Source organism: Agelaius phoeniceus, chromosome 19 (assembly GCF_051311805.1).
Source record: "Agelaius phoeniceus isolate bAgePho1 chromosome 19, bAgePho1.hap1, whole genome shotgun sequence".
Lineage (NCBI taxonomy): Eukaryota > Metazoa > Chordata > Aves > Passeriformes > Icteridae > Agelaius > Agelaius phoeniceus.
Window position 1 is genome coordinate 11152989 of NC_135283.1, and position 20289 is coordinate 11173277.

General features: G+C 47.0%; 1 protein-coding gene across 4 annotated transcripts in view; it reads right to left on the bottom strand.

The window, feature by feature from the left end:
• Positions 1–1270: 1270 nt before the first annotated feature.
• The window catches only part of ABCA5 (ATP binding cassette subfamily A member 5), a 48276-nt gene continuing 29257 nt past the window's right edge, over positions 1271–20289 (bottom strand). For all 4 annotated transcript variants that reach the window (XM_077188135.1, XM_077188132.1, XM_077188133.1 and 1 more), the window contains 21 exons: positions 19945–20146; positions 19535–19704; positions 18337–18470; positions 17075–17212; positions 15159–15272; positions 14768–14938; positions 13193–13306; positions 12800–12937; positions 12062–12136; positions 11486–11577; positions 10176–10302; positions 9981–10098; positions 9786–9877; positions 9425–9600; positions 8776–8851; positions 8603–8697; positions 7763–7882; positions 7431–7580; positions 5459–5538; positions 5194–5249; positions 1271–4232 (listed from right to left, as the gene is read on the bottom strand). In XM_077188135.1, coding sequence (XP_077044250.1) covers positions 4125–4232; positions 5194–5249; positions 5459–5538; positions 7431–7580; positions 7763–7882; positions 8603–8697; positions 8776–8851; positions 9425–9600; positions 9786–9877; positions 9981–10098; positions 10176–10302; positions 11486–11577; positions 12062–12136; positions 12800–12937; positions 13193–13306; positions 14768–14938; positions 15159–15272; positions 17075–17212; positions 18337–18470; positions 19535–19704; positions 19945–20146 — 2546 coding nt within the window. In that variant the 3' untranslated portion in view covers positions 1271–4124. The remainder of the gene's footprint in view (positions 4233–5193; positions 5250–5458; positions 5539–7430; positions 7581–7762; positions 7883–8602; positions 8698–8775; positions 8852–9424; positions 9601–9785; positions 9878–9980; positions 10099–10175; positions 10303–11485; positions 11578–12061; positions 12137–12799; positions 12938–13192; positions 13307–14767; positions 14939–15158; positions 15273–17074; positions 17213–18336; positions 18471–19534; positions 19705–19944; positions 20147–20289) is intronic.

Sequence of the window (20289 nt, forward strand, 5' to 3'; positions counted from 1 at the left end):
AGGCTTCAGATATTAAAACATCTGCTGATATTAATATTAATAATTAGTAATTATTAGTAAAATTAATAAAAATGAATAATAATTTCAAATAAAACATTATAGAATTTAATAAAACTTTATATTTTGAGTTCAAAGGGAGAAATCCATGGTGCATCTCACATTTCTTTATATATAAAATATTTATATATATAATATTTATATATATAATTTTTATATATTTACTTATATATTAAAATTTTATATATACATAATTTATATAAAAATAATAATAAAATAATAAATAATAAAAATATATTAAAATTAAACAAATAAAATGGTATTTTACTATCTGCTGATATTTTTTCTGATCAGTTAAATCCCCCAAGCAGATGCTCCAGAGGATTTCTGAGAAGGGGACTCAGGACCAGCCCTTGAATCTGCCAGGAGGAGGAGAGGGGCTGGGAAGGGACCCAGACCCTTCCAGGGGGACATGCCAGGCAAAGGAAAAAGGAACAGCAAGAGCTCTGGGAAGCCCTTATCAAAGGGAAATTCAGCATGTTAAATCAGGGACTTTCTGGACATCTCTTAAAAGAAGCATTATCAGGGAACTAATTAATTTTACAGCTTAAAAAAAAAATAAATGCATGGCACGCTGCCCTTGCACACCATCAGAAACAAAGGAGTATGAAGTGCTGGGAACTGTCCCCAAGCTCGGATTAAACTTCTCTGGGGTTATTTCCTCTCCACTGAGGAGCTCAGGGAGCACAAACTCCTTTTATTTTGGAGCAGCCTTCACTGGGCCGTGAGGCTGGAGGTGTCCAGCTGCCCCCTGCCTCAGCAGGGTCTGTGCAGGAGCTGGCAGGAGCAGACAGTGCCCTCCATCCCTGCAGGGCACCTGCCACGTCCCACCCCAGCCAAAGCTCCCCATTCCACTGCCCCTCGCCCACTGAACTCACCTGGGCCACAGCTCCAAGCACAAAAAGGAATTGTTTCATTTCATCTGGGGTTCATTTCCCAGGGGCTGGAGGGGATTCAGCCCTGCAGAGGGACAGTGCCATGCCAGGACCACACAGCTGCCAGGGCGTCACTGCTAGCCCAAAGCTAGCTGTTGAAACACTGCAAAATTCCCCCAAATTCGGTTTAAAATATGTAAATACTGCAGCCTGAGAGCCCTGGCCATGCCCACAACCAGAGTCCCCCATGCTCTGCCTGAGCCCAACCACCTGAAACTCTGGTGCACCCCAGGCTTTGAGAACCATCCCCATTTGCAACACAGCAAAACAACCAAGAGTTTAACAACCCAAGCCATCTTTATTTTGGAAGTACTTCCAGCTGGGAAAGGAAAACCCTCACCTTTACAAGTACAACCAAGTGCTGAAAGAAAGGCAAGTGTGTAAAAGGAGCTGCAGGTGCCCCAGCAGCAGCAGGAGTGTCCCAAAGGTGTCACCTTCAGGCTGACACCCTCTGCTTCTGCTGCCAGAGCTCTGCGTGTTGGCTGTGCCAGAAATCTCACTTGCTGAACAGAGATAACTCTTAAATAAGGACATTTCTTGGGAACCTAAGCAAAACCAGACAGATTCTGAAACTCTCCACAGAAAATCACAGCCTTGTCACAAGAGCACCGAGTGAAGGTGTTCTCCAAGCTTTGGATCCATCACAACAGCCCTGCAAGGCAGCTCCAACCTGCTCACCTGGGAATGGGGACCCAAGGTGGCTGGATTTACCCCAAATCCAGTTTATCTCTGGGAGCACAGGCTGGGTGTGTGTTGGGTGGATGGGGTTTGGAATGGCACTGATAACAGCTGAACAAAGAGCTTCCAGTGCCAGGAATAAATCTGCTGTTCCCAGGGCATTCCCTGGTTTAATTTTGCCTGGTTTTTCCCCTATTCTGGCAGTTACAGACATTTTAGGACACTTTGAAACGCTTCTAACGTGAGGACAGTGATGTTTTGGGGTGGAATTTTTGCCCCATTTTGACACATGATGTCACCAGGCCAAACAGATCCCACCCAAAGAGGGAATTAATCAGTTGAGCCAAATTCTCTGTCCTTTCTGGAGCTGCACAAAAACCAGTGCCACCATCCACTGGGCTCCTCCAAGATAAACAACAGCACCAAACTGAGCTCATCTGGCTTCTAACCCAAAGTTTTCCCATCTGAAATGTGAGGAAATATGGAAACATCTGAAACAGACAGCACAGAACTATTTTACAGACTATTAACTCCAAGTGGAAGAATAAATTCAAGGCAGACACCAAAGCTGCTCACAGGTCACACTAATTCCCTAAATCCAGGTGACAAAAATGTGCTGGATTGATGGGCAGGTGACACTTGGCTGAAACACCACTGGCAAAAAGACACCAAAGAAATGTGGGATTTGGGAAAAACGCACTCAGCCTGTGTACACACCTGCATGGGGAAGTGCCAAGAGAATTCTGAGTCCCCAATTTCTCCAAATAAAGGCAAAAGCTCAGAGCTCCCAGCCAGCAGCAGGGCTGGGGCTAAATAAATGCAACACCTGAATTTGGGGTTTTTTTTTGTTTCTTTTCTGACAAGTTTCACCCCTGTCAGGCAGTGCTGGAGCTGCAGTTTGCTTGAATCTTGTCCTTTTAATCCCTCATTTCCAGGGCTGTGCTTCCCTGGGGTGTTCAGGGCTTTCTGTAGGGCTTGGGCTCAAATTTTAACTGCAACCCCAAAGTTGTGCATTTCTGTGCAACCTGTGGGTACAAAAGAGGAAGTGAAATTCTGCATAAGGAGTTCACATTTCCCTATGTAAGAAACTGATGGAAACAGATTTTGGCTGAACACACTGATAAACCATTATCAGACACATCACACACATTATTGCCTGATAATTACAAACAGCTGGGACACACAACTCCAAATTTACCCATTTTTTCTTTTTGAGTTTTCTCAAGAAAAAACAAGGTCTTTTCTAACTTTAAAGTGAAGATACATAAATGATATGACTTATGAAGCCAATGTCTCAATAGAAACACATCTCTGTATCTGTTCATTGCAGAGCAAAATGAACTGGGAGCAATCTTTAATTTCCCCTTATAAAACTAAAAAAAAAAAGTGATGATAGCTTTGCGTAGAAAAAACCAAAAAAATAATATATTTTCACACACATCTGTCATATCTCAGGCTAAAGGACCACATATCCTACTCTTTTTAGTGCTTCTATGCAAACCAAAGGCACCTTTCTTATGGGTGAGGCTGTGAACTGGGACCCTTTTATTTGGGGTTTGACAAAGGGGGTGACAAAATGGGTGACAAGATGGGCCCTGTGTTACTGACTGCAACCACAACAACGAGGGACTGGGGAACACTGGAGCTGATGACTGCACTGGCAAGGAAAATGCAACCCCCTCCAAAGCCCCGTGTGTGAGAGCAGCTGGCAGGACATGCATTGTCCCAGCCAGGGGAACAATCAGACTGCTCTGAATGGACACAGGGCACAACCACAGCACCCTGCCCACCCTGTGAGCCCCCAGCACGCAGGGCAAACCCCAGGGGCAGCCACAGCTGCCAGCCTGCAGGGCAGGGGGTGGCAGTGCCAGCAGCAGCAGCCAGGTCTGATCTGCAGGTGGGGCACCAAGCTGAGCTGGCCGTGCAGCCCAGGAGCCTCCTTGCACAGGGACAGGGACTCTGCAGAGCTTTCTCCCCTTCTCTTCTAAGCAGGTGCATCTTCAAAGCAGAAGCAGGGGTGGCTGGGCTGGGGAGGAGCAGGGGTGGGTGTGCAGGATGGGCACAGAGCCCAGGATGGGTGTGCAGGATGGGCACAGAGCCCGGGATGGGCACGGCCAGAGCCCGCAAACCCCGGGGCAGGAGGCTCCAGCAGAGACTGGCTCTGCTCAGACACTGAAGGACAGCCCGACCTGCAGAGCCAGGGGAGGGCAGCTGGGAGCTCCTGCACCAGCCACCAAGTGCAGGAGATGCTGTGGCAGTGCCCTCCTGCCCAGCAGCACCCGGGAGCAGCGAGGGGAGGAGGGTTTGGGCTCAGCCAGAGGAGCACTGGGATGCTCACAGCTCCTATTGCAAGGCCAGGATGGTGGGACAGGCTCAGGGCTCCCAAACCCAGCTGTCCTTGCCCAGCCCAGCTCCAGGAGCAGAGGGAGGATTGGTGCTGGCACCCAGAGGAGCTCAGAAAATGACTCTGTCCTCCTGTGTCCTCTCCCACCACAGGCTGCTGTTCAGGGTGCCAAAGCTGCTGTCCTCCTCCTCCTGCTCTTTAGCCAGCTCCACAAACACCTGGAAAACAACAGAGAAGGAATGGAATTTTCAGTTAGAAAACTAATAAATATTAGCTATTATTAACTTTAAATTAGGTATCTAATTCACCTATTAGATAATTATCAAAAAGGTAAAAGTACAGCCAAGAAGAGCCCATGCTCCTTGTAAGAACTTCCTTGGTCACAAATACAACTCATGCTAAAATCCTGATGAGTATTCAATGTATTGCTTCATCTCTGAGTAAGACATTTTTAGGATTTTGAGGTTTTTCTCCTTACTCCTACCCTCCTACCTCTTTTCTTCAATGAAAGGGAAGTTCAGCACTGAAGGACATTAATTGTCAGCAATAATTAATCCACAATAAGCAATTACAAGTCTCAGCTTCACCTTCCTTCCAGTTACAAACAGCAAATGTCTGTTCTCGGAATAAATCAGAGCAACTTTTCCACTAATTCCACACATTTGCTTTCTTCCAGTCACTGCAGTTGGCATCTTATTTTTAGAGGGGAAAACAGGAATAAAGAGGAGCTGGAGAGCTGGCAGATGTGATTGACTTTGCAAAAAGGGAATTTAGTTTCCCAAAAATGCCCCAACAGGCATCAGCAAAGCAGCTCCAGTGGTCTGAGAGCAGAGCTTGGGGGATGAGCTGCCTGCACAGGGTCCATCATTGAGAGATCATGGAATGCTCTGGGTTGGAAGGGACCTTAAAGTCATCTCACCCCACCCCTGCCATGGGCAGGGACACCTTGCACTGTCCCAGGCTGCTCCAAGCCCATCCAGCCTGGCCTTGGGCACTGCCAGGGATCCAGGGGCAGCCCCAGCTGCTCTGGGGATTCCATCCCAGCCCTTCCATCCCCACCCTGACAGGGAAGAATTCCCTCCAAATATCCCAGCCACCCCTGCCCTCTGACACCTTCATCTGGCAGAGTTTACACTCAAAAACCAGGGTTTAAACTCACACACCCAGAATTCAACACACCTGTTCCAGTGTTGCTTGAGAAAAGCTGTAGTCCTCGATGTTGAAGGTGTGTTTTACTGGTGAAAGAGTCAATAAGAGCAGATTTAGGGACACTTCACTTACTCTTGATTTCCCAAGAAACAGAGTTGGGGACAAACATCAGGAAAGGAAAATTAAGTTCAATAAATTTGGAACAGAAATGGAGGAGTGACATCACATGGCAGAAGTGTCAGTTATGGGAGACAAAAGGATTTGTGTGTGTGATGTATGGCAGGTGCTTCATTACCTTCCTCCAGCTTGGAAAAAGAATGTGAAAGTGACTGTACATCTTCTTTAGGAATTTTATACGCCAAGATGGAAGCAAAACTGCAACAAAGAAGCAAAACAAATTTAGCTTCAAGCAAAATACAAATATTAATACCCCATGGAATGGATTTGAACTCCTTTCCTGAAGGTTACTGCAGGAATTCTGATTGTCATGGTCACACAGGAGAAGGGCAGTGATGCAGCTCCAGGTGCATCAGCTGAGGATGGTATTTGCAGAGGATTGTATTTGCAGTGATCCCCATGGTGGGGAGGAATGATAAATCTGACTCCATGTGCTCAGAAGGCTAATTTATTATTTTATAATACTATATTATATTAAAAAATAATGTAACTGAGAGATGACTGTAAAGGCTGCTTCAATTCTGTTAGGCCACCTGTTGCAGTGGCCAGTTTATTCATCACTATTTCTGAATCAATTCCATTTAAAACTCCCAATCTTGTCCCTAATATCCCAGTTAGATCCTTTCTTATTCTGCTCCTGAGGTATACCTGTCTTTGTAACCACATTTTCCAGCCCTCAAAGGATGTTCTTAGGAAAGAGGAGCAGGCTGCTTGGATTTTTGAGATGTTAATTTGCATTAGCAACTCAACACGTTTGAGAGACCATCCTGGACTGAACAACAGTTGTTGTTCACTCACATTTTTCACTAGTAGGGGCCTATTTCGTACACTTCAGGTTCAAGTTTGGGTTGAGTCTGAAATATTTGAGTCTTAGAGTGGGTTGTATAAGGCCTTGCTGTTGTAAAAAGTGCAGTGTCTACTTTAGATTTAAATGAGAGCCTGATAGCATCCTGAGCCCAAAGGCAAGTCACTCCTACAGGCTGTATCAAGGTGAAATTACACCAACAGTCTGATTCACTTGGGCTATCACAAACTTCCTGGTTACAAATATACTGAACTATACTAAAGAATACAGAAGGGATATTTACAGAATGCTAAAAGATAATAATGAAAACTCGTGACTCTGTCCAGAGTCCTGACACAGCTGGGCCATGATTGGCCAAAGAGTGAAAACAACTCCCAGCAGAACCCAATGGAACAATCACCTGTGGGTAAACAATCTCCAAACACATTCCAAAGCAGCAAAACACAGGAGAAGCAAATGAGGTAAGAATTGTTTTCCTTTTTCTCTGAGGCTTCTCAGCTTCCCAGGAGAAAAATCCTGGGCAAAGGGATTTTTCAGAGAATTTGAATGGCACAGCTGAGACCACCTGAGACTGTCCTAAGTTCATGCTCCTCCACTCAGACTCATTCTTTTCTATTCTGCTTACTCAGGTTTGCTTCCTGGAGCTCCCAGAGCCCTGAGGGTTTGGATTTCAGCAGAGCTGGGCACATCCTGGAAGTTTGCATCACAGATTCTTCCTGCAACCCCCAGTGCAGCCCAGGGAGCTGCTCTGCCCTGCACAGGGAACTCTCCCCTCCCTCCCTCCCATCTCCCACGTTTGAGGAAGGATCCCAATCCCAATCCCTCAAGGATCACACTGCTCTGGATGCCTGCAGTGCCCTTGGTGGAGTCTCTGCAGCCACTGAGCCAAACTGGAGCTGCTGGTGGAACAGCAGCCAGCCCACCCTGGAACCGAGACCCCCAGAGGCCTCAGGCATTTCCAGGTAAGGGCAGAGAGTCAGAAACTTGTGTTTCAGCCCTTTCCCAGGGGCCCTGACTCAGGAGGAAGCTGTCAGGCAACAGCTATGCAGAAATCCAGTTTTGCTTCCTCTGTGCCAAACATCTGTGTGGGCTCCGGGCCCCCGCCCTGCCAGCCCGGGCTCTGCTGCTGCCTTCCAGATCCCTTCCTTTTTTTATTCCTCCTTTTTTTTAAAGCTGTGTGTAAATATTTACATTCCTTCCCCAGTGCCAAGGAGCTGCTGTGAAATCAGAGGGTTTGATTAATTTGATTAATATCAGTATTTTCTGGGTATCTGTCAAACCTCACCTCTCCTGGCGGTTGGCGTTGGGGAAGATGTGCAAAATCTGGCTCTGCAGATACTCCACCTGCTGCACATCTGCTGTTTCCCTTAATTTCATCTCCAAGAAGTATCCTCTGCCAAATTTGCTCTTCAGGTGTTGGACTGTACCTATACACCTATAAATTACAGGCAGAAAACACAAGAACAGCCTAACCTCACACAGATCCTTTCTGCTGGGAAGGATTCATTCAAGGTACCAAATTTAAGGTACCAAATTTATCTGTATTTTTAAGGGTTTATAAAGGAAAGTATCAGCACAGCTGCCTGTGCCCCCTGCCCCAGGGGGATCTGGGGGTACCTGAGCTGCCCTGACACCAGGATGGCCACACGGTCACAGACAGCATCTGCCTCCTCCATGTAGTGTGTGGTCAGGATTGCTGCTCTCTCCTTGTTCTTAAAGGCTGCTCGGATTGCCCTCCTGCAAAACACAACCCAAAGCACCCCTGGACAAAAACATCTGCCAGGGAACAGCAAATCCTGCCTCAGTAATCCTCATAATCCTCTATTTATGGATTAATGCTATTCCCACAGCAACAATTAACACCTGAGTTTCCTAAAGACAGCTCAAATCTGCATTCCTGATATTATTGTAAGGATTTCTTTCAACCTTCAAGCCTGTGATTCCCAAGTTGCTCTGGCAGACAGGTTGGGCTGATGCTCCCCTTCTTGTGAGACCCCACCTGCAGTCCTGTGTCCAGCCCTGGGGCTCCCAGCACAGGAGGAGCAGCTGGAGAGAGCCCAGAGGAGGCCGTGGAGATGCTCCAAGAGCTGGAGCACTTCTGCTATGGACACAGGCTGAGAGTTGGGGGTGTTCATCCAAACAGAAGCTCTGGGGAGACCTCAGAGCCCCTCCCAGGGCTTAAAGGGGCTCCAGGAGAGCTGGAGAGGGACTTGGGACAAGGGATGGAGGGACAGGACACAGGGAATGGCTTCCAAAGGGCAGGGCTGCATGGGATATTAAGCAGAAATTCTTCTGCTTCAGTGGAAGATATCCCTGCCCAAGGCAGGGGGGTGGAACTGCATCATCTTCATGGACCCTTCCAGCCCAGCCCAGTGAGTTATTCCCTGTCTGTGGCTGACAGGGAGGGATGGATAACTGTGCCCAGAGCAGGCTGGTGCCCTGAGCCACAGCACTCACCACATGTGCTGCTTGGCCTTGGGGTCCATCCCCGTGGAGGGCTCGTCCAGCAGCGTCACCCGCGGGTTGCCCAACATGCTGAGGGCAAAGCAGAGCTGGGGGAAGGCAGAGGGGCAGGGTGAGCACAGGGAGGGTGCTGGGGACCCCCAGGGGGACCCCAGAGCCCCCCTCACCTTGCGTTTCAGCCCCATGCCCAACTTCTTTGTTGTCTTCTGCAGGTGGTCCTTTAAATCCAGCACGCTGGCGATGCTGGGGAGGGAAGGACCAGGTGGGAAAGGTTGGGAGGGTTTGGCTTCCCCCTCACCAGAGAATGCAAAACAGCTCCTTTGGGAGAGCTCAGTTACAAATATTTGCGTATCAAGTATTAAAAGAAGCAGAGCAAAAAGCAGAATTGGAGCTTCCATACAGAGCCACGTGTCCTGGAGGAGCCTTGGTGACAACAGAAACAGCTCCAAGCTCAGGACTCCCCGTCCTTGCAGCTTCTACTGGTCACTGTCCCCATCCTTGCTACTTCTAAAGGTCACTGTCAGTACTTTAGAACCTCAGAAAAATAACTTTAAAAAAACCATGCACCAAAATGAAAAATCCCAACTGAATTTTGTCTGGGTGAACCTTCATCTCTTCATCTACGAATTCACAACAGCAGAATTTCAACCAAGCTTAAAATGGTTTAAAATGGAAACAAAAACTGCATTAGGAAAGGTGAGAAGGGGAAAAAAAAAACCACACAAAAAAAAGCCAAAAACCCCTCCAGCAATAAGGCTGAAGATAAAAAAAGCAACTTCAGTTCAAGCACAAAGATTTCTGTAATTAACAACTCACCGCTTGATGACCTCCTTAACATCAGACTGGCTCATGCCCTTGATAGCACCATAGATCTCAAAGTGCTCCTGCAGGGTGATATCTGGCCACAGAGGATTGGTCTGGGGACAGTACCCCACGAATTTCACAGAGTCATCCTCACTGCTCAGCCCCAAGGAATCATCTCCCATCAGGACCTGTGAGGAAAATGCCCAGACCTTAATCCAGAATATTGCAAATTTACAAATTCTTTTTGCGTAATTTTAGCAAAAAAACCCACATTTGCATGGATTTAGTAAAATGGCCTCAGAAGTGCTTGCAATAATAACAATAAAATGGAAGTGTGGGTTGATTTTTTGTGTAACTGTGGCATGGAACATACCTGCCCACTGGTTGGCTCAATCTCTCCAACAAGCATATTAATTAATGTGCTTTTCCCAGCTCCATTGGGTCCCAACAAACCCAGGATTTCTCCTGAAAAGGGACAACACAAACATTGCCCACGAGATCAGACAAATGGTTCCAAGAGCTGCTTTTATAAATCAAACAGCTCAACAGCAAGCAACTGAACTCCAACCTTTCTTCACACAGAGGGAAACATGTTTGGTTGCCACTTTCTTTATTTTTCTCCCCAGAAGAAATTCCTTCCTCTCATCAAACTCTTTGTGCAGGCTGCTGACCAGGATTGCTGGCATCTGGCAGAGAAGAGGGAGGTGGCTGCAGATCCCAGCAGCTCTGGAGAGCCCCAAATGTGGGGGAATTTGGGTTTTACCTCCTCACTCCTGGGGCTGCTCAGGATCTCTTTGACTCTCAGCCTCTCTGCCTTCACATCCTCATCCTCGTTCTCCTCATGAGGCACATCTGGGAACTTCCAGGGCTTGGCTTTGGTGGAACATTTCCTAAAAGGGAGGAAAGCAGCACGAGGCCCCCCCTGCTCAGCTCTCAGCTGAGGCTGGCTCAGGGCTTTGGTGCTCTGTCCTGGTTTGAAAGGAAGGGAGTTTTTTGGGATGCATGGTATGGTACAAGAGGGACTCCTCTCTTCTTGATGAACTGAGAAATTCTTGATGATCTGAAGGGTGGAGATGGGCTGAAAGTTGGTGATCTGAGGGGTGGTAACTGAACTGAGAATCCAAGGTTTTGTCTTACTGTGATGTATTGGGAATTTGGTGGGGGGAGGAGGAATGTTCTGGAAGGTTTTCATCCTGAGTTCTGTGTGTGTTTCTTTTTACATACAGTTGTAGGTTAATAAAGTTTTTTTTTTCCCTTTATTCCTAAGCTGGAGCCTGCTTTGCTGTATTTCTGGTCACATCTCACAGCAGACTCCAGGGAGAACATATTCTCATGGGGGCACTGGCATTGCACCAGAGTGAAACCATGATGTGCTCAAAGGCATTTGCAGATTCCTGCAGCTCATCCCAGAGCAGGAGGAGCTCAGGGACTGCCACTGTGTCACCTCCCTGCTGAGCTCTCTGTCCATGCACTGGGAATGGCAATTCCCTTGGTTTTACATAGGGAGCAACCTTACAAATGCCTGATTTTGCAGAGGAAATAATGTCGCAGACAACTTTTATGGAAAACCCTTTCCTTAGGATTTTTCCTCCTGAGAAGCTGAGAGGCCTCAAGAACAAAATGTAAACATTGATTATCTGCTGCTGTGGAATGCAACAGGTGCATCTGGGATTGGCCCATGTTAGATGTTTCTAATTAATGGCCAATCACAGCCCAGCTGGCTCGGACACAGAGCTGAGCTACAAACCTTTGTTATCATTCTTTGCTATTCTATTCTTAGCCAGCCTTCTGCTGAAATCCTTTCTTCTATTCCTTTAGTATAGTTTTAATGTAATATATATCATAAAATAATAAATCAGCCTTCTGAAACATGGAGCCAGATCCTCATCTCTTCCCTCATCCTCAGAGCCCTGTGAGCACGGTCACAGAAATAACCCCCCCATTTCTGCACTTCAGTGATAATCAGAGAGATTTTATTTCTCCCACTGCACACCCCAGTTTAACCCCCACCAGCACCTTCAGAACCAGTTTCTTTGGGCAGTATTTTGGATCAAAAGCACTCAGGAGACTCACCTGAAGAAGGGATCTGCTCTGACCGTCCTCCCCCCGTTCTTCAGCTCGAAGCAGCGCAGCAGGAACAGCCACAGCACGCACTGCAGGTAGGGCTGGGCAGACACAAACCACCCTGCTCACCACCAGCCAGGCTGGGGACCCTGGGCTGACCCCCCCACAGGGATGAGGGACAAGCAGCTCCAGCCCTGCACCACCTCACACACAAGTGGTGGTGTTGCCAAGAATATTAAATATATCATTACACGCTGCTCAGCAGGCACAACCAAAGTGGGTTGAGATTTAAAAGCAATTATTTGGGGTTTTTGTGCAGAGAGGGGGCTGTTCTTGCTCTGGAGCTCTTGCTCCATCAGCAGGGATTCCCATAACAATCACAATTAACACTGGCAGTGTTAATCAGGCCGTGGGGGCAGCAGATGTGGAGCTGGTGGGCACAGCAGCTCTCCTGGCTCAGCATCAGAGCACATCTTTACTGGTAAAGATGATGGACAGCAGGGCATCCCAGCAGGAGCCACAATTCCCCACAGAAACCTGGGAATTCTCCCTCTATAAAACCAGAGAATGCAATGCCATGCTCACAGCCAGAACTGCCACCAGCAGCCGGTCCCAGGGGTCGTGGAATCCCCCACTCTCACTCTTGCCTTTCCATGAGACCTGGGAATTCAGGGAAAAGCAAGGTCAGGTAAAGAATCACCTACACAGACTCCATTTCCTACACTTGCATCTCATTCAGGTGCTCAAGCACTTCCTGAGCTCTGCAGAGACTCTCCCAACAATAAAATCCAACAGCTCCATCCAAAGCCTGGGGCTGCTCCTGCTTTCAAGCCACCCACTCCCAATGAACCCTCATCCCATCCCTAGGCTTGCTCACCTGGCTTTCCTTGGAATATCACAGAATCATGGAATGGTTTGGGACCTCAAAGCCTCTCTCATTCCATCCCCTGCTGCTCCCAGCCCTGTCCAGCCTGGCCTTGGGCACTGCCAGGGATCCAGGGCCTGCCCACCCTCACAGGGAGGAATTTCTTCCCAAAATCCCATCTAACCCTGCCCTCTGTCAGCTTGGAGCCATTCCCCCTTGTCCTGTCACTTTATCCCTGGTTTCAAGTCCCTCTCCATCTTTCTTGGAGGCTCCCTCCACTCAGAGAAAGGAAATTTCATTAAAAACTTGCTGCTTGCCCCATTTTAAAACCAAACCACTTTGCTTAATAGGAAAAAGGGGATTTTCCTCCTTAAGTGGCTACACAGGACACACCAAGGACACCCACCCAACCCCAGCCACCTCCTAGGGCTCTGCAAAGGACCCTGCAGTCCCCTCACCTTTATGAAACAAATCAGGCAGCCAATAAGGGGATAAATAGGGATGAAGATGGAGAAGACATAGTGCAGGATGGTGGTTACCAGGTAATGGTCCAGGAAAAAGGACACCTCAGTGACCACTGTGCAGAGCAGGGCTGTCTGTACCAAAGGAAAGGGGAAAAATGTCCATTTTCATCCACTTCAGACACTCCAAGCATAAGTTAATTAATTGAAAGAATTTTTTCTTAAAGCTTTTATCACTCAGGCCATGGCAGTGAGTGAGATATTGGTAAAAATTTCCCATTTCTTGTGCAATAGGGACACACAAATCAACAAAACAACTGGGATTTTTTGCTGTGGCTTTGGAAATCACCAATCTTCCCACTTAGCCCAGCTCCAGGCCAAGTCACTCACCACTGAAAATATAAATGACCAAAATTCCTTCGTGTTCTGGACTTTTTTGAAGGTGAAGGAGACCACGTAGGTGAAGAGCACGACTGAGGGGACGTAACCAATCAGGCAAAAAATCTGCAGAGGCAGGAAAGGATTCTCAGGGAAGGTGCAGCAGGAATTTTTATGCATAAGGATCAACTGGAATTACCTCAGTGGGATACAGAACTCTGGATTTATCTTTGTCACTTTATTGGATGTATTTTGCTGCCTTGGTGCATAGAGAATGTATTACTAAAGACACAAATTAAATCATGTGTGGAGAGGCAAAAACTCCCCCTCTCTTCAGCTTCCTTTAAATTCTTTCCTGTTTTTAATTTTTTTTTTGTAACACAGGCTCCCATAAATGCTGACCTCGAGATTCTGGCAAATATTAAGAATTCCACCATGGCATTTTTGCAGAAATTCAAACAAGGGTAGAACAGCAGCCTCGCAGCCACATCCCAAACCCGATTAACTCTGGCAAAGCAGCTGGGAAAAGCTGATTCCTCTCAATTCCAGCCAGGATCACAGGGAATGCTGCTCTGGTGGTGTCCTGCACTAAATCCCAGCTGCAATTCTCTGCAGAGATGGGCTCTGCCCAAAGTCACCGTGCCCCTTGTCATCAGCAGCAGCCACCAGTCACAGCACAGAGCACAAGCAGGCTCAGGTTTGTCAGGTTTGCCTCATGTTGAGAGGAAAGGAGCATTTCCTTGGAAATTCCTGCTGGTTTAAGAAGCAACAAGGCTGGAAAAGAGCTTTGAGATGTGAGTCCAGCCTGTGACCAAGCAGAGCCCTCAGGGACAGAGACTCCAGCACCTCCCTGGGCAGCTGCTGCTGCTGCTGGGCCAGAGATGGCACAGAGTTGGATCAGAAGGCAAAGTGGTAAAAATTCTGTTTATCTCATCCTCTCTTCTTTTATAGCTTAGTTTGCTACAGGTGGACTTGACTGGTCATTTAATTAACACATTTCACTTGATGGGTTAATTAACAAGGCACCCATTTGTAAACAAATGAGGGAAAACAGATGATTAGAAAAACACTCCTTGTAGGTTGTTTGTAATGTTTGGTTATCATTGTTCATTTTTAGCTCTTTAAAGCCTCTCAGGTCGATTCTGGGAAAGCTTATTGAGCTTTATTTCTCTCTGACCAGGCTGTCACATCCCAGTCCCATCCCCATCCCTCAATTTAACCCCAAGCTCAGTGACCCCGATCCAGCCCAACCACACCCATGGCAGGTATTTAAAGCTGACAGCAGAAATAAAGGAGCATTTCCCAGGAAAAACCCTGGTGGTTTAAATCCCCTTCCAGTCCCAACCACCCTTTCTGTGAAGAAATTCTTCCTGTGTCCAACCCAAACCTCCCCTGCTTGATTTTATTCCAGTCCTGAATGAAACTCCCAACTTGGAGCCATTTTCCCCATGAAAAACTTTCTGTGTTTGTTCCAGAAGCATTTTTCCTGTGTATCCAGGGGGAAAAAATCAGCTGAATCAGGTAAGGGAAATAAAAAAGACTTGTGGAAAAGAAGATAACCCTGCTGTCAGCCCAGCCCAGACTCACCACAGCCAGGAACTTGCCCACGTAGAAATAAACACCATAGTGGAAGGCAAAGAGGCTGCCAATCATCAGGATGAGGATGAGGAAGAACAGAGGCAGGTCCACCACAGCCTGGCCAATCCAGTAAGCTGAGGGATAGAGCCCTGCAATCTTCAGCTGGGTGTAAGCCTTGATCTGCAGCAGGGGAAGAACACAGAGTTAATGAAAATGAACATTTTGTGAATCCTCCCCTGTGTTATGCTGTTATTGCCAAACGTGGCTTGGCACAGAAAAGCTTCTCCCAAATCTGCTCCACCCTTGGCATTGTTTTAAACCCCTCTTTGGCTCTTTCCAAAGAGGAAATCCCAGGATTCTGACCCCCCTGTTCCTCTCTGCAGGGACACCTGGGTGTTACCTTGTGGTTCTCTGCGTTGTCCATGGCGAAGTAGGGCGGCATCCCAGTGATGATGATCCCCAGGAGCACGGCTTCAAAATAGATCTCCAGCCTGAAAATGGTGTCTGGAAGGTCCTGGGGTAGAAATCAGATTGATTCAATGCCAGAATGTGACCAAAAAATTGCTACATTAGGAATTGGAACACAGCTGTGAATGCTAAATTGAAAAGTCTGTGGGTGTCAAGATCACCTGAGCTTCAAAATAGATCTCCAGCCTGAAAATGGTGTCTGGAAGGTCCTGGGGTAGAAATCAGATTTATTCAATGCCAGAATGTGACCCAAAAAATGCTCAATTAGGAGTTGGAACACGGCTGTGAATGGTAAAATGAAAAGTCTGTGGGTGTCAAGATCACCTGAGCTTCAAAATAGATCTCCAGCCTGAAAATGGTGTCTGGAAGGTCCTGGGGTAGAAATCAGATTTATTCAATGCCAGAATGTGACCAAAAAATTGCTAAATTAGGAGTTGGAACACGGCTGTGAATGGTAAAATGAAAAGTCTGTGGGTGTCAAGATCACCTGAGCTTCAAAATAGATCTCCAGCCTGAAAATTGTGTCTGGAAGGTCCTGGGGTAGAAATCAGATTTATTCAATGCCAGAATGTGACCAAAAAATTGCTACATTAGGAATTGGAACATGGCTGTGAATGCTAAATTGAAAAGTCCGTGGGTGTCACCTGAGCTACAGCAGGAAGAAAAACACCTGTGAAAGTTTTGGGAATATTTAGATGAGGAATAAATAAGAACTAAGGAACTTTTCAGAGCATTTGTCTCCTGCTGCAGGTCCTCTCCTCTCCCAAAGGCCCCTCCAGCTCTGCACAGACCAAGAACTGCAGGCAACCTCCAACAAACCCATAATTAATGAATGAATTAATGAATTCATTAATTATTAATTAATGAATTCACAGGACCATGGAATGGTTGGGGTGGAAAGAACCAAGGGGATCATCTCATCCCAAACCCCAGCTCCTTCCACCAGCCTGGGTTCTCCAAGCCCCACTGAACCTTCAATTCCTGACTCATCCTCCTCTCTCCAAGCCCCTTTCCTCCTCCCCTTGCACACCTGCAGAGCAAAGGGGGGATGCTCCTGTGGAGCTCTAGGACATGAAATAAAACTGTGTGGACACTGGGCTTTCCAAGGTAAAAAAAAAAAGAATGTTTAATTTCTGACTCCAACATTTATAAAAGTGACAGTGGATTGGAGGGTGACAGGGCCACCTCTCCAATGACACTGGACAAACAACAGTCCATCAAATTTCTCTTCTTCTATAAAAGAACATAATAAACCAGTAAGTTTTTTATATAAAATGTGTAAGAAAGTTCATTACAAGAATGGAAGCATCAAAAAACTTAGAAAAACTTTAAAAAAACCCCAAAAAACAACGTTCCTGCACTCCCCAGAGCAAAGTGCCAGCACCTTCCACACCCTCCTGAACCCTGCAGACAGCCCCAGACAGCTTTTCCTTGGTTGGTGGGGTGCTCCTGTGGAGCTCTAGGACACAAAATAAACGTGTCCTATAATATATAACAAAATAATACCTGGACTTTCCAAGGTAAAAAAAGAGAGTGTTTAATTTCTGACTCCAACATTTAGAGATTTCTAATAGTGACAATGGATTGGAGGGTGACAGTGCCACCTCTCCAGTGACACTGGACAAACCAACAGTCCATCAAATTTCTCCTCTGCTATAAAAGAACATAAACCAAGAAGTTTTTTATATAAAATGTGTCAGAAAGTTCGTTACAGGAATGGAAACATCACAAAACTTAGAAAAACTTTTAAAAAACCCCAAAAAACAACGTTCCTGCACTCCTCCTGCCCCCCAGGGATGCTCTGCCCTCTCCCCAGGGTGCCAGGGTGGTTTTTTGGGAGCTGCTGACCTGAACCAAGGGGTTGCTCCAGATCTGGATGCTCTCGGTCACGTTCAGGCTGCGCAGGAGGAGGTTGCTGACAATGTTCATCAGAACTGGCAGGGAATGCACCATGGTGCTGTTGAAGATGATGTTGAAAACATAATTCTAGGAAGAAAAAATACGTGCTGCATTAATGCCTCTGCTCTGAGAGGGCTCTCCTTAATTAAAACTGAGCTTTGGGATGAATCTTTGCATAATCAAGTGCCTTGCAGGAGGCTCTGGGCTGCTCTGGGTGCTTGGTACACACAGCCTAATGAAGGAAATCGGGAACAAATTCCTAATGAAGGAAATCAGGAACAAATTCCTAATGAAGGAAATCGGGAATAAATTCCTAATGAAGGAAATTGGGAATAAATTCCTAATGAAGGAAATCAGGAATAAATTCCTAATGAAGGAAATCGGGAATAAATTCCTAATGAAGGAAATCAGGAATAAATTCCTAATGGAGGAGATCAGGAACAAATTCCCAGCACGTTTCAGGAGCAGTGAGGCTCAGACAAATGGCACTCCAGACAATTCCAGTCTGGGAAACAAAACACAGCTCTGGGCTGATCCTGCTCATGGGTTTAAAACCTGACAGGCAGAGATGTGCAGGAGCAGTGCTGGCAGCAGTGTCAGGGGTAAAAATGGGGACAAGAGCCAGAGCTGGCACATTGTAAAGCAGCTCCCTTGCTGGGGATTAAATATGATCCCAAAGTTCAGATCTTCCTGTTACTGTGAGCACGTACAGCCCAAGAAACTGATTTTTCTTTACACACGAGAGCACCATGGAATTGTATTTCTGTCAAACTGTAATTCAGTCAGTACAAATTAAAAAAAAAAAATCATAAAACATTCCTCTGCCCAGTGTCCTGTGAAGTAGAATATTTCTCCTGGCTTTCTGTGTCCTTGTGGGGAAAAAAAAGGGAATAGAAGTTTGACTGGCTTACTGTAATTGTAATTATAGAATTATATAATTGTAATTATGGAAGAACATTTATTTTGCTAATATTCCCACTCCTTCCTCTTTGCAGCCTCTTGTATAAGCAATATTATATGATTCCATCAATTATATTATATTCCATCAATTATATTATATTCCATCCATTATATTATATTACATTCCATTATATGATTCCAAATCAGTATTATCTGATTCCATGACTCCAGAGCTGCTTTTCAGGTGAGCATTTCACAAAGCAGCCCCAGGAGCTGCTCTGTGGGCACAGCCCAGCCAGTGTGTGCCTTACCTGCCTGGACTGGAGGGCAAACACGTTCAGAGCTGCACTGTGAGGTGCCACTGAGACATAATCACTGTCATTGAACATCTCCCAGAGGATGTTCATGCTCCCCAGGGAGTGCACAATGTCACTGATATCCGACTCTGGGGACACAAAACAACAGGGAATCATTTAAACTGGAACAGACCTTCAGGATCATCAAACCATCAAATCCATGTTTTCCCTGGTGAGGGCACACCCTGAGTGCTGTGTCCTGTTCTGTCCTCCCCAGTTTAGGAGGGACATTGAGGACCTGGAGCACATCCAGAGTGGGCAGCGAGGCTGGAGAGGGGCTGGGAACACACAAACCCTGTGAGGAAGCCCTGAGGGAGCTGGGGCTGCTCAGCCTGGAGCAAAGGAGACTCAGGGGTGCCCCCATCACCCTCACAGCTCCTGAAAGGTGCCTGTGCTCAGCTGGGGCTGGGCTCTGACACAACCAGAGCACACAGCCCCGAGCTGCACCAAGGGAAATCCAGGTTGGATAGCAGGGAAAAGTGTTTGCCACAAAGGGGGATAAAGTTCTGGAATGTTCTGCCCGGGGAGGTGGGGGAGTCCCCATCCCTGGGGGTGTTTAACAAAGCCTGGATGTGGCACTGGGGGCCAGGGTTTGGGTGAGGGGCTGGGGCTGGGCTGGACTCCATGGCCTTGGAGGTCTCTGACAACCTGGGGATTCTGGGAATTCTGGGATTCTGTGAATCCTGAAATGCAGCCACTCCCCCTCCCTCAGCCATGTCCCTGAGTGCCACATCTCCCTGTCTTTTAAATCCCTCCTCATCAGCAGCCTGGAGTATTTTACACAGAATTATCCATGCACAGCTCAAACAGCTGCTGGTTTCTACTGCCTGGGTTCCTGCTGGGTACTTTTAAAACATCCTCAGTTGCAACAAAAAGGGATTTTCCCAGATGTTTTCCAGCAGGATTTTCATGGTGATTTATCTCAATGTTTCTGGCCACTTCTTTCACCTGAATCACCTTCTGACACAGCAAGAAAAAGGTCATGGAGATGGGAGGAGGATCTCCAAACCAAACCCCATGGCACAAACTGACAGTTTACCACCCCTGGGCACTTGGAAACTCTTCATCTGGGTTAATTCCAAGGGAAAAAGTTCACTCCCAACCCCAAAACCTGGGAGAAGGAGAGAGGTGGAGGCAGGAGCTGCTGCCCTACCTGTGGAGTTCTGCAGCAGGAGCCGACTCCTGTACTTGTGATTGTTCTCTCCAGGCTTCAGCAAGTACAAATCTGGGGAGAGTTTGATAGCAGCTACAGCATTTTTGATGATGTGGTGTATGAAAAACAACAAAATCTGAACTACAAGGAAAATGAGGAAAAGCAACAACCTGAAAGAAATAAAAGTTTGGGGTTTGTTACAGTTCAGTGAAAGCCAACCCAGTTTTATGTGTCTGCTATTAAAAAAAACCATCTCCCTCACCCTCCAAAAAACCATTTATAGACAGAAATTACAGCTCCACACTGGCTATTTTTTAAATGGAGAAAAATGAAGGGCAGGATGTGCTTTCCCTGGTGCCATTCAGGCAGGATTTGGGACTCCCACAAAGAGGAGGAGCCCCAGTACTCACATAACTCTGACACATTTGTTCTCCCTTTTCAGGCTGAGGAAGTGCACTTTGGCTATGGTGGAAACCTGCTTCTTCCACAGGGCTGAGTTGCTCATGGCTGGTGCCTTGGCCTCAGAGAGCATCAGCAGGCTCTGCTCCATGTCATCCAGGGACTTGGTGTCCACCTCCTCCTGGGCTTGCTGCGAGTGGAACACGCTGTAATCTGGAACAGGGCAGGGAAACAGGGGGTGATCTCTGACAGCTGGGGGGAAAGGGGCAGGAGGGGGAGCCAGGGGCCAGAGACCCCGTGCTCTGCCTGCTGTAGAGGTCACCTCACCTCACCTATCACATCCCAATCCCGTCCCA